This window comes from Grammomys surdaster, unplaced genomic scaffold (genome assembly GCF_004785775.1).
Source record: "Grammomys surdaster isolate TR1022 unplaced genomic scaffold, NIH_TR_1.0 1164, whole genome shotgun sequence".
Taxonomy (NCBI): Eukaryota; Metazoa; Chordata; class Mammalia; order Rodentia; family Muridae; genus Grammomys; species Grammomys surdaster.
This window is the reverse complement of record NW_021605583.1, coordinates 307785-320334: the sequence shown is the minus strand read 5'-3', so window position 1 is coordinate 320334 and position 12550 is coordinate 307785. Positions and strand designations below refer to the sequence as shown.

Below are 12550 nucleotides of genomic sequence, written 5' to 3'. Positions count from 1 at the left end.
ATGACTCCAGGAATGCCTAGTAACATATAAGCTATGCTGGGTTTTTCAGATTTGCCACTGATGGAAAGCAGAGAGGAGTGTTTGACTAGAAAAAACATAGGTTTTTCTTGAGATTGGGTCACACTCTGTAGTCTACTATGTAGCCCATAACCAGGTCTCAAATTCCTGGCTATGTTCCCGCCTCAGCCTTCTGAATGTTCTGTATAATGTACACCACAGTCTAAGCTTTTTTTATTTTTTTTCTCTTTCTTCCTGTTGCCCTCTGGTGCTGGGGATTCAACTCAGGGTCCTAAGCATGCTAGAAAAAAATGCTCTACGAAGGAGCCACAGGCCCAATGCTGGTTTCAATAGAGACCCTAAGCTGGCCTTGCTCCTGCAACGTCTGCCTCTCAAACGCTGGAGAACCAGGCATATGCCAGCACGCCTGTTTCTAAGAGTGGGAGATGTGATTCATGGTACTTGCCTACCATTCGTGAACCTTTGGTTTGTGTTTTAAAAATTGTTTATTAGAGATTGTAGTTACAACCTTTCCCTCTTCCTTTTCTCCCTCCAAAACTTCCCAAATAACCTTGTTCTTTTTCAGATTCATGGCTTTCCCCCTATTGTTACCACACACACACACACACACACACACACACACACACACACGTATGATGGTATAAAACACCATGACCAAGAACAACTTGGGAGGAAAGAATTTATTTCAGTTTAGAGTTTTTAAGTCCATCATTCAGGAAAGTTAGGGCAGGAATTCAAGACAGGAAACTGGAAGCAGGAGATGATGTAGAGGTCATGACGAAGTACTGCTTGCCGGCTTGTTCTCCATGGCTTTGCTCAACCTGCTTTCCTATAGCACCCAGGACCACCCGCCTGGCAGAGGCACTGCTCCTGTGGGATAGGCCCTCCCACATCAATCATTAATTAAGAATATACACGCATTACAGGCTTGCCTACAGGCCAATCATATGGAAATAATTTCTCAATTAAAATTCCCTCTTCCCAGATATGTTTAAGTTTTTATTAAGTTGATAAAAAATTCACCAGAACAGTTAGAGTAAACAAAAATAGAGATTTGTTTTTTTGGTGTGCTGTGCTTTATTTAGACAGAAACCATGTTAAGAGTATGTTTGAGTCTGCTTAGAATGTGCTCCTTTCTACAGTCTACTCCAGAAAAAAAAATGAAGCTACTTTATCTTTTTTAGATCCCTGGAACCTAAGATTGGTTCATGTTTGGATCATATAGACACCAAGAGTAATGAGTGGGTTGAGGTTTTGAATAGCAATTCATATAAGTTGACTTTTCTCTGCATTTGTATTGAGGAGGATCCAGCTCAGGCTGATGTCCAGGAAACCAATGAGGCTCTCGTTTAAATCCTATGGGAAGGGAAGACAACGGGAAAACAGTCAACAAAGAGTTTAGTAACGGAGTTCATACCTTTTCTTAGACCTGTCAAAACTGAGACGAAAGAGAAGTTGTTCACTTAGTTACAATTCATTTTACTTCTGAGTTCCTTCGATCTGCTGGGAACTGCAATGGGTGCTAAGAGTTAAGGATTAATAACAGGAGTCCACCTACTATGTGCTGATTGTGGCTTCTTCCTGTTGTAGTTTGCGTCATATGTTGTTTCAAAATAGTGTCCAAACTAGAAAGAAAAAGTAATAGATTGAGACTCTATCTCTATAGATAGTAATTGGGACCGGAGAGACGACTCAGCAGTTTGGTGCACTGACCACTCTTCCAGAGGATCTGGGGTCAGTTCTCAGCATCCACATACCAGCTCACAACTCTCTGTAACTCCAGTTCCAGGGGATGTGACACCCTCACACAGATATACATGTAGGCAAAACACACACACACACACACACACTTGGGATTTGTGTGTGTGTGTATGTGTGTGTGTGTGTGTGTGTGTGTGTGATATGCCTGCCTCTGTCTCCTGAGTGCTGGGATTAAAGGCACAGTGCCACCATTGCCCAGTATAAACTTTTAAGATAAAAACAACAACAACAACAACAACAAGAATCTAGTAGCCTATAACATCAAGAAGTATAACATGAATTCAATTGCTCTGTCATGTGAGGTAGATTAGAGGTTTACATGGGATTAGTCTTTCATACTTTCTTATCCATTGGATTTTTGTTTAGGAGACTGAACAGCATGGTTTGGGTAATCAAGTCCAGCGGAGAAGTTATCGTGAGTCAGAAGACAATCTGTCTTTCTGTAGATTAACAGGCAAGATCCAAACACAGCAAGAGAAAAAGAGATCCACTTATCATCTGATAATTGGTGGGGAATATTCAACTTGATACTAAAGTGGGCTAGGTGGTCCAGCTGAAGGATAATTTCTCATCATTCTACACAGAAAATCTCACGTAGCCACTGGAATTTTTTTTTCTAACAGAAAGGAACAGAAAAAGGGAAAGCTATATTACCTGGGAAGGCAAGGGTTTAGGCTTTACAATATTCTTTAGGTCATATCTTTCCTGGTTCCAGTTGCCTACCAGGGTACGGTTCGAATACAAGTTCTCATTAGTGGTGCATCTCCATCCGTACTGAAAAAACTTGGACAAGTCATTCCAGTCTGTCCATACTTCGCCATGACCATCAGCATAAATAAGGCTACCATAGTGTGGGTTTCTGAGATAACAGACAAGGTTTTGTCTCTGGAAAACAAAGAACATAAAAGCTTATCAAACAGTCAAAGAGCCGGAAAGTTGTCCTTTTCTGTCTCTGTTTTAAAAAAGTCAAAGTGCTAACACAATCGCACATTATTAACACTCCAAGCTTCTGTCCAAGTGTAATTTATATGGGTCTGATTCTTCCTCTCCACGTGCATATGTCCCCTGGTCTTTCCTGTCAATCAGCAGTACTGGATGGCTGACTATACAAATGCCACTGTCCCACATTCCTTGAAATGTCAAACTATTTCAGCATCCTCAACATCGTATGAGCAATTGGCTGAATGTTTGAGTGAGTTCAAGATGTAAGAATTGACATACAAGGATATGGCTTCCCAGAGAATGAAAGGTAAAAAGCCACATAACCAGATAACAACATAAACTTTTGTTTAATGTAAAAGTTTTGTTTAATGTAAAAGTAATGATAACTTTTTCAGGTCAGCTCGAATAATAAGTTAACTGTCTTTTTGCCTCACACAGTTTTGTTCATATTCTTCATGTTTTGTGAACATTTATATCTTTCCAACTTAAATAAATATCTTATTTCTGTGAAAATTTATATCTATCATATGTACAAGGACATACTTTATGTTACCTACCGAATACCGTACTTATAAAGGACAGGCTTTGTGTTTCAATCATTGTTTTTATATATCTTCCCAATCGGAAGTTACCCTCCCAATCAATAGTTCTCTGCACACAGTAGGCAGTAAATATCTGTATTTTAAATTGTTGGCAAGCAATCAAAAACCAAATTTTTGTTACTAAATAAGGCTGGTTCTTGGACTTAGGAGTAAGATGGTACCTGTATTATCGATGTGTAACTTGATGGCGAATACAGCGACTTGCTGGAAATTTTCAGACAGTAACGGTCATTCTTATATGGCAGTTCCATGTTCGTTAATGTCTTTAAACCTGATCTTTCCAGTTCTCCAAACAAAGGTATACAAATCACCATACACAGGTGGCCATGGTTTGAGAGACGCAACTCAACTGCCTTTTCACAGGCAGACAAACCCAATACTGTAGCAGTGAAGGATGGGATTGTAGGTGACTGCCCTCACATCATCTACCTTTGTGAAGATATGTGCATGATGTCACCAAACAGCATGATGACTTGGGCATGTGGACTCAGAAAGACCAACAGGCCTGGTGTTTAGAGGTGAGACTGGCCATAGCCAGAAGGACAGACATTCATTCAGTTGTCAGGGACAGAAAAAAAAAATAGGGCTGGTTTGATGTTTTCTTTGGCCATTTGATCAGTCAGTTACTAAGTCCTGCTGATTTCTGAATCAGTCTGCTACTTTTCAGCTTCACTGCCAATTTCCAGTTCAGACCACTGTCTCCTTTTGTCCCTTGTACTGCAAGAAGCCTTTTATCAGGTTTCCTTGTCATCAACCTTGTTCATGACTGATCCTTTTCCCACAGGAAAGTGTTTTTGAAAACAAATTATCCTGTCTTCCAAGTTTAAATATCTTAACTTTACTTAACTTTACTTATCTTGACTTTTCTTTTTAAGTTTTATTTATTTTACATATATGACTACACTGTAGCTGTCTTCAGACACATCAGAAGAGGGCATTGGATCCCATTACATATGGTTGTGAGCCACCATGTGGTTGCTGGGAAGTGAACTCAGGACCTCTGGAAGAACAGTCAGTGTTCTTAGCCACTGAACCATCTCTCCAGCTCAGAACACCTGGACTTTTAAATCCTACTTTACAGGTTACCTAGACCACTTTTGACTAAGAAAACTACAAAGTTAGCAACTGCCACAAACAACAGGTGGTGGTACACGTCAGCTTCCCAGAGAGTTCTCCTTTTTGAGTATGTGAATGCACTGATTGGAGTCTAAGTTTGAGAACTTGCTGAGACCATTCATGGCAGAGTTTAGTCTAGAGGTCACTTTCCCCCATATTTCTTTGCAAATTCTTGAGCATTCTTTTTTATGGTCTTTAGAGTATTCTTTAGCTAGGTCATCCCAGGGTGGGTACTTGGGATGGGAATCATTGACCAGTACTATGAGGAAATGAAATACTTGGTCATTCTTGGTGGCTGGTTTTCAGTTTTCAGCTAACTACCACCAGATAGACATGTCCCATTTCATCAATATTAGGGTGCTAGATCTTCTTTTCAAATGTGATCTTGGGCGGAAAGTTGATTTTTCTGAAGGCCACTTGATCAGGATTGTGAAGAACAAAAAGCCCTTACCAAATCAATAAAGTAGCTTCTTTTTTTTTTTTCAAATGAATTAAAAGTTTTTCATTTTACATCTTGAGACTTCTTTAAGTTCCTGCATCAGCCTCCTGCTGGCTGTCATATTGGATTTTTAGTGGCTTCTCATAATAAGGCTTAGGCTATTAAATGGTTACAACACTCTATTTGGCCTGCTTCCCCTTTTAACTCTTGAGTGTCATCTGCTATTCACTCTCCAGCCAACTGTGTTCAGTAAGTCAAATACAACTTTCTTTCACTATGATTTTATGAACATTGTTTCTTCTGCCTTTCTAATCCTTTTTACCTAGATAAAATGAGCTCTCCTCCCCCAATTAGCTTTCAGGTCAGGCTTACTTCAGGGAATGAATCTATACCTCCTCTCCCCAGCTTGGTAGGGCTTTCCCTTGAGTATGCTTCATTCATAGTGTCCTGAATTCCTCCACTCACGGTGGGTACACACCCCATTCTATTTGAGCCGCCTCTTTTGCTGTGTGCATTTGTTATCTGACAGTAGGCCACTTCTAGTCCATTCATATACCTAACTGCTCTCACAGTGCCACGGAACAAAACAGGCGTTCAATGTTACTTCTTGAAAATAGGATATACAAACACCTGGAGATATGTTGAGTAGCTTAGAGAACAGGAGGCAGCCATTTCAGGAGATGGTGCAGTTACAGAGTTCTGTGCCTCTGGAATACGCAGGACTCGCCTTACCCCTCACTTAGTGACTGTTATGTGACCTCAAGCAAGGATGGCGAAGACGCTCAAGGCTGTCCGTCTTGGGCCATCTGTGTACTGAAAAGAAAACGAGCCTCTGGAGGCGCACGAAGGTGAAGGGGGAAGGCCAAGAACTCCATTTCACTTTCACGCTTGAGCCGTAGCAGTGGCTCTAAATGTTTATCCAGGTAACTACACGCTGTTGATGCGTCATCAATTAGTGCCGGGTGGAGAAGGGAGGGGGAGACACGGCCCATACAGAGGAAGTGACGTAAGAAATGTGCGCCCCAGAGAGTGCCGGCAGGTAGCCAGAGGAGACCATGGTTCCTGGGCGCCTCCTGTTGGTCGGGGAGGGGAATTTCTCCTTCGCCGCTTCTCTGATCGACGCCCTGGATCCCAGGGTCAGTGTTACCGCTACTGGCTTCCAGCATCGGGCGGATCTGGAGGGAGATTCGGTAGCGCTAGAGAACCTACAGCGCCTGCGCGAACGAGGTAGCGGGTCCCACCCTTCCGCGAGGCCCCGCCCGGAGCGTGGGGGTGTGGCTCTCGTTGGGGATGTGAGTGCGCCTCCTGGGGGCGCTCAGGTGGATGAGCTTGTGTGCTCAGGTCTGGATTGGTTTGCATGGTTTGCTGGTGGTGGTGTTTGTCCAGGTTACAGATCTTAAGACTTCTTTTGGTCTATATTTCACGCCTTTAAACTTTGCTAGGTATCGAAGTGCGTTTTGGTGTGGATTGCACCCAGCTGGCCCACGCCTTGCAAGCAGACGACAGGGATTTTGATCGAATTTATTTCAATTTCCCGCACTGTGGACGAAAAGCTGGAGTAGCTAAGAACAGGGAACTGCTTGCCAAGTTTTTCCAGAGGTGAGGAAAGACGAAATTACCGCACACAGACTTTGTAGTTGGGGAAATAAGTTGCTAGTATACCCGAGGAAAGAAGATAAAACCCAGAGAAACCCATAATCGTGTCTTAAAGAGATACATATAACCCTAGATGTTAAAGTACAAATAGGCATTACGAGGAAAAAGGCAAGATTATTTTTTAAAAAAATTGTGTATGGGTGTGGAGGTCAGAGGACAACTTATAGGGGTTGGTCCTCCTTCCATGGTGGATCCAGGAGATAGAACTTTGGCTACCATGCTTGGTGGCACGCACCATTACCACTGATAACCTAGATAGCTACAAATTGTTTAATAGATAGATAGATAGATAGATAGATAGATAGATAGATAGATAGATAGATAGAGATATGGGTGTTTTGTCGGCATGCTTGTCTGTGCAGCATTTGTGTGCCTCCCACCCAGGGAGGTCCCACTTAGAGGGCATTGGATCCCCTGGGGCTAGAGTTACTTATGGGCGCCACCATCTTATGGGTGCTGAGAATTGAACTTCTGAACAGCCCATGCTCTTAACTGCTGAATCCTCTCTCTCCAGCTCACCTTAAAAATTTCTTTAAAATGCAAAATAGTAAGAGTCCTTATGGCTTGATGACTAAGAGCATGGCTTTAAGAGCCACGTGGCCTGGGTTCAAATCCTGGGTCACCATTTACTAGTTAAAACTGTCGGCAAGTTTAGCCCTTATCTGCTTCTTTTTTTATCTCCACATCTATAAACTGGGGCTACTGATAGCAGCTGCTTCCTAAAATGATTATGAATTTAAAATAGTGCTTTACATCAGTATACCAGACTGATAGTGGTAGAGGGCTCCACTGGGCTAAAGGTGTTGAGAAACCTTTAGCAAAGGCAGTATTTTAAGTTAGGGAGTTGAAGTATAGACGAGTGTGTATGGTGATTATTAAAGCCAGATCATCATGCATGCTGAGAGAGTGCTCAGCCCAGCCCTAAGCTATAGAGTGGGCAGAGAGCAGTAAGACGTTTTCTAATGGGGAGAAGCAACGCAAATAACGAATTATATATGGGAGCTTTAGGGATTCTGGCCTTTCTGTGGCATACAGGAAAACAATACAGATGTAAAGCTGGGGACTAGTGTTGTGGGGGCACTGGTAGCCTTTTTATATGCTTAAGTTTAATAGAACACTGGAAATAAGATTAATTTTAATTATTTCAGAGTTAAACCATGTGTGTATTGTTGATTCCTTTGGTAATTTCTGTTTCTGATAAATTTCTGGTGTTATTCCCCCTTAAGCTGTGCTGATGTTCTTGCAAAGGAAGGAGAAGTCCATGTGTCACTGTGTAGAGGACAAGGTGGGACTCCTGCTGACAAACCCCAGAGAGAGTGGCACAACAGTTGGCAAGTAGTTGCCATGGCAGCCCTGGGAGGGTTCATTTTAAGTGATGTGTGTCCCTTTAGCTGTGAGGCTGTGCCAGGATACAAGTGCACTGGGTATAGGTAAGTAACACTATAGGCCTGAACCTTCTCCCCTTTCATCTTTCGCATGAAGTATTAAAGAAAAATTAAAAGAAGGCTTTTTTCATTTCTAATTTCTTATGTAGTTTCAAAAATACTTGTTTACTAATATGTTTGTATGTATGTATAAATGTATATTAATATATATTATATGTCTGTCTATACAGTTAATTTAAACTAAATTAAATGTAAATATATAATATTTAAAGAAGCTATTTGTTCATTTATTCTTGCAGGAGTCAGGATAGGCCCTTTCATATAGAAGGTGCTTTGACCCATATCTTCACTCAGAGCTTACCCTTTGAAAGCTCTCAGCCCAGAAAATTCAGAGTCAGGCTGGAGGACCAGTGGTTTTACTTTACAGAACCAGAAGCACTTTCAGGAAAGCTGAACAGGTAGTCTTACGTGTGTTGATGGTCTGCCTGCATGTCTGTCTGAGAGTGCCACATCTGCTAGAACTGGAGTTACAGATAGGTGTGAGCTGCCCTTTGGGTATTGGGAGTTGAACTCAGGTCCTCTGGAAAAGCAGCCAGTGCTCTTGACCTCTGAGCTGTCTCTCCAGCCTTACGGGTAATCTTTCATTTAGGTGGGAATCTCTTTTGTCCCTAGCTGTACCATGGTTGTCTTAATGGTTACTGCATTTTGAATGGATGGTAGATGGTGTTGGTACTGTGGGTACTTGTCAGGCTGTTAGGATATAGGGGTGGTGGGCAGATCATATGCTAATCCCAGGCCTGGGAGTATAGTTCATTGGTAGAGTAACTTGTCTAGCTTGCCCAAGACCTGAAATTTGCTCCTGATTTTGCAAAAAACAAAACAAAAATTGAAAAACCCCTCAAACAAAAAACAACCACCCCAAACCATACCAAAAAATCTACATGCTATTTCTCCATATGACCAATGATTTATTGTCAGGATAAGTTTAAGGATACATGTTTTCTGTATAAGAACAGATGACTTTAATTCTAGCAGATGTAATTATTACTGTCAGTGAGAAGTTATTTTATGTGTTTAAACAGGCGGTTCCTTGAAGCACCTTCCTGTCATCCTGTCAGAACCATCAATGAGAAACTCATTGCTGAATTGGGTAAAGCTTTTTCCTTAAAAAGGCTGAAGTGTCCCCTCCCTTTGTTGTCACAGGGAGGCCCCAGTGTCCTCCCTCCAGCGACCTGTGACCTTCTGCCTACTGTTTGGGTTTGTCTACATGAAGATAACTCATGTTCTAAGTTCTTGAATGGTGAAATAACACAAGAACTGGAAGAAATTCCTGTGTCTGTTTCAGAATGTACCCTTCCCAAGAGTCCTGTGAGAGACGGCTGCAAAGCTGCTCAGGAAGAAATCTGTGAACAGGTCAAGCTTGGCCTCAGGCCTTCTCTTCTTGTCCATGTTGAAGCTGTCATCCATTCTCCAGATTTCCTCCCAGGCTCTCTGCACATCCTTAGTGGACCTGTCTTTCGGAAGTGCCACATTTTACCTTTTATGATGCCAGCATTTCACGAGACTTTATTCATCCTTGGGTTTAATAAAGATATGAAGGAGAGTTGCCTTCCATCACTGCTGGATCACCTGAAGGATGCTTTAGGTAACCTTCTGACTCAGACATTGCAGGAGGGCTCCAGTTTGAGCACTTCAGTGGAATTTGTCCTTCAACCTAATGGAAAGGATTATATAATTCATGCGAAGTCTCTTAACTTTGGCCCAGACTGTACTGAGAATCTGATTGTTGGGTCTATTGTCACATCTACGATTGTTAAACATAAACTTCAGTGTTTTGTGTTTGTTTCTATCAACTTGGACTTATTAGTTATGCTTGCCTATGATATTTCTGATTGGAGAATATTGTGGACTTTTGATAACCGTTTCCTGAAAAGATTTGCTGCTGGGAAAATTGAACACTTTGAAAGCTATTCTCTGTATCCGCCACACTATGTGCATGATGTTAGTTTCTGGTTAGATGAAAAGAAAGCATTTGATGAGCTGGAGTTTCACACTGTAGCCCGAGCAGTGTCCCAGGACACTATTGTTTCTGTACAGTTCCTTGATCGTTTTCAGCATCCAGAGACTCGACAGGTCAGTCTCTGCTATAGGTTGACCTATCGGGCGTGTGATAAGGCACTCACTCCACAGCTGGTAGCCGCAATGCAGTTCCAGTTCAGAAGAGAGATTCAAAGACAGCTACATGTTTCACCTCGATAGGTTAGTGACATCCTTTCTACAGTGTATGTTGTCTGTGGCTGAAAAAGAACAACTTGAAACTTGTTCCTTTCTGGACTCTGGTGGTTTTGTTTTTCTTGTTTGTTTTGTGTGTGTGCGTAAACGTTTGTTTTTTTTTTTGGTGACCCAAGTAGTGTTGATGGACCCTAAAGACACCTGTGAACATCATTTAAATGCATAGATTGACTGGTCATGGAGGAGTTGGCGCTGTGTCCTTTGATCCCAGTGCTTAGGAGACCTGCCAAGGCTACATGGTGAGGCCTTGTCTTAAAAAAACCAAACCAAACAAAAATACCCCCTTCAGACCAGTGGCTGGTGACCTTATTGTAGTTTAGATTTTTGATCTTGAGTAATGACTGAAACAACCAACAAAACAAGTATTTTGAACTTTACTGTTCTCTTGCTGAAGAGGCTATGGAACCTGGATGTCTCACCACATGTATTTAAATATATATACCAACTTCTCAGTTCCTCTTTCTGGCCTCACCGAATATATGAGCATTTTATTGCATGTATTACATATTTGGGATTATGATGATACTGCTATCCTTCATCATTGGCTATTGAAGTCATAGAACCCACAAGTGTCAGAGCCAGGGTTGTCTGACCAACGCTCTCCTCTGTTCACATCCTTACTGCTCCCTTAGTCTTCATCAAGGGAAATAAGGATACATGTGTGTTCAACTGGTTGGATGTGGGCGTGGTAATTAATCACTATGAATGAGAACTAACGTATATGATCAGTCTCCATTTTTACAACTTAGGAAGTGGCATTATAACCTTTTGGGACTCTGTCAAGCTCAGTGTTCCCTCTAGAATTCTGTATGCATTTCTACTGGCAGGCAGCACTGCTGTTAGGATTGGGTAAGCAATCACCTAGAGTTGTCTTTGTAAAGTATCTTTGTGAAAGGCCCTTGAAACCAAGGCCAGACGCCTTCCCCTTAAAACAAAACAAAACAAAACAAAACAAACCGCTCCCAACAAGAGCTTTCTTCCTCTTTTTAAAAATTTTTAAATATATTTTATGTATGAGTGCTCTGCTGCATATATATCTGCCTGCCTGAAGAGGGCATCAGATCCCCCTGTAGATGGTCGTGAGCCACCAGGACCTCCGGAAGAGCAGTCAGTGCTCTTAACCGCTGAGCCATCTTACCAGCCCCCCCCCTTTTCTTTCTCAAATTTTTTTTTGTTGTTGTTGTTAATGTAGTGAGAATAGTATGTGTTTGTACTCAGTTCTCAATTGGAATAATAGCTCCATTTATTGCCCAAGCAACTTTGGACCTTGGCTTCCTTAACAATAAAAGCAAGGAGGCTGAGAGAATTCAAAAGTACGATGTAAAAAATGCCTACAACCGCGTTATAGCAACGTCAATGACATCTGCCAGCCTGAATTATCTGCGTAGCATTTCTTCAGGTTTTCACTTCTCAGTCTGAATTCTACCCTCGCTGGTTTGTCTCTCAGGAACTATTGGCAGCCTCCATCTCTTTCAACAAGACAAGCAAGGTGTTAAATGTTAAAGTTACCTTTTAGAGATCTCTCCTTGGATAAGCAGCTGTGCTATACCTCCACACACTACACTGTAGCGTTGGCAAGGCGGCAGTGGGAGGGCTAACGAAGGCTGTCGTTCTGGCCTTTGCCTCAATTGGTCCATTGATACAGTATTTCAGTTTTTATTGCGCATGTCAAGGCTTTTTGTCCCTCGGCGGACACTGTTCCCCAGCCAAGCAATGTCTGCGCCTTCACCGATTTCTTAGTGTGCAGAGTCCTATCCTTTCCCCGACGCTAGGCATGGCGAGCCGAAGGGCCCGGCAGCGCCTCAAGGGCGGCGGTGGCAGCGGCGGCGGGGACGCGGGCCCGGCCACGGAGAAGCTGGGGGAGCTGCTGGGCAGCCGGGAGGCAGGCGCGGAGACGCGGCCAGAGTGCGTGTGCGGTAGGAGGGCGTGGCCGGCGGCTCCGGGGGTCTCCGCCGCGAGCCGGGGCTCTGCGTTCACCCGGGGGATCGGCTCTCCGCCGCGAGCCAGGGCTCTGCGTTCACCCGGGGGATCGGCTCTCCGCCGTGGCTCTGCTTTCGTGCTACCCGTCGCTCCTACTCCTTCCCCTCGTGGGAGCGTCCCGGTTCGCGTCGATCTTCGCCCCTCCACAGATCCCTGCATCTTTGCAGCGAGGATCTGCCATGCTGCATGTTCAAGTCCACATGAGCAGGTTTCGCGCTGGTAGAGTTAGACGAGCCTCTGTCTAAGGCAGAGAGTATGCCTTTTACATCAGAGTCTCACGGCGGTTTACTGTCTTCTCCCTCCCTCTGGGCCTCCAGCCCTTGAACCCATTAGCCTCCAAGCCGGTAGCCTGTAGGTTG

The 12550-nt window shown here is 43.2% G+C and overlaps 3 protein-coding genes, 1 long non-coding RNA gene and 1 pseudogene across 6 annotated transcripts in view; 2 read left to right on the top strand and 3 right to left on the bottom strand.

The window, feature by feature from the left end:
- Positions 1–1075: 1075 nt before the first annotated feature.
- On the bottom strand, positions 1076–5796 carry CUNH11orf1 (chromosome unknown C11orf1 homolog). Of its 2 annotated transcripts, none has more exons than XM_028783792.1 (4): positions 5509–5796; positions 2434–2664; positions 1577–1643; positions 1076–1374 (listed from the first exon to the last, which is right to left on the bottom strand). In XM_028783792.1, the coding sequence occupies exons 1-4, from the start codon at positions 5548–5550 to the stop codon at positions 1214–1216; spliced, it is 501 nt and encodes a 166-aa protein (XP_028639625.1). In that variant the 5' UTR covers positions 5551–5796; the 3' UTR covers positions 1076–1213. The 2 variants fall into 2 exon arrangements, with proteins under 2 accessions (XP_028639625.1, XP_028639624.1); XM_028783791.1 differs by lacking the exon at positions 5509–5796 and adding an exon at positions 3485–3779.
- Positions 4570–4999, bottom strand: LOC114635104 (annotated as a pseudogene).
- A 92-nt stretch (positions 5797–5888) lies between the features above and the next one.
- Positions 5889–10253, top strand: Fdxacb1 (ferredoxin-fold anticodon binding domain containing 1). Of its 2 annotated transcripts, XM_028783795.1 has the most exons (6): positions 5902–6105; positions 6321–6477; positions 7761–7964; positions 8219–8377; positions 9002–9069; positions 9265–10253. In XM_028783795.1, exons 1-6 carry the CDS (start codon positions 5934–5936, stop codon positions 10176–10178), a joined length of 1674 nt encoding a protein of 557 aa, XP_028639628.1. In that variant the 5' UTR covers positions 5902–5933; the 3' UTR covers positions 10179–10253. The 2 variants fall into 2 exon arrangements, with proteins under 2 accessions (XP_028639627.1, XP_028639628.1); XM_028783794.1 differs by having other exon boundaries at positions 5889–6105; positions 9002–10253.
- Positions 8867–11962, bottom strand: LOC114635109. Its single transcript, XR_003713409.1, has 2 exons — positions 11721–11962; positions 8867–9633 (listed from the first exon to the last, which is right to left on the bottom strand). It is a non-coding gene; the product is annotated as an uncharacterized LOC114635109 (long non-coding RNA).
- The window catches only part of Alg9 (ALG9 alpha-1,2-mannosyltransferase), a 59585-nt gene continuing 58852 nt past the window's right edge, over positions 11818–12550 (top strand). The window contains exon 1 of the mRNA XM_028783796.1: positions 11818–12116. Within this exon, the coding sequence (XP_028639629.1) occupies positions 11986–12116 (131 nt within the window). The 5' untranslated portion in view covers positions 11818–11985. The remainder of the gene's footprint in view (positions 12117–12550) is intronic.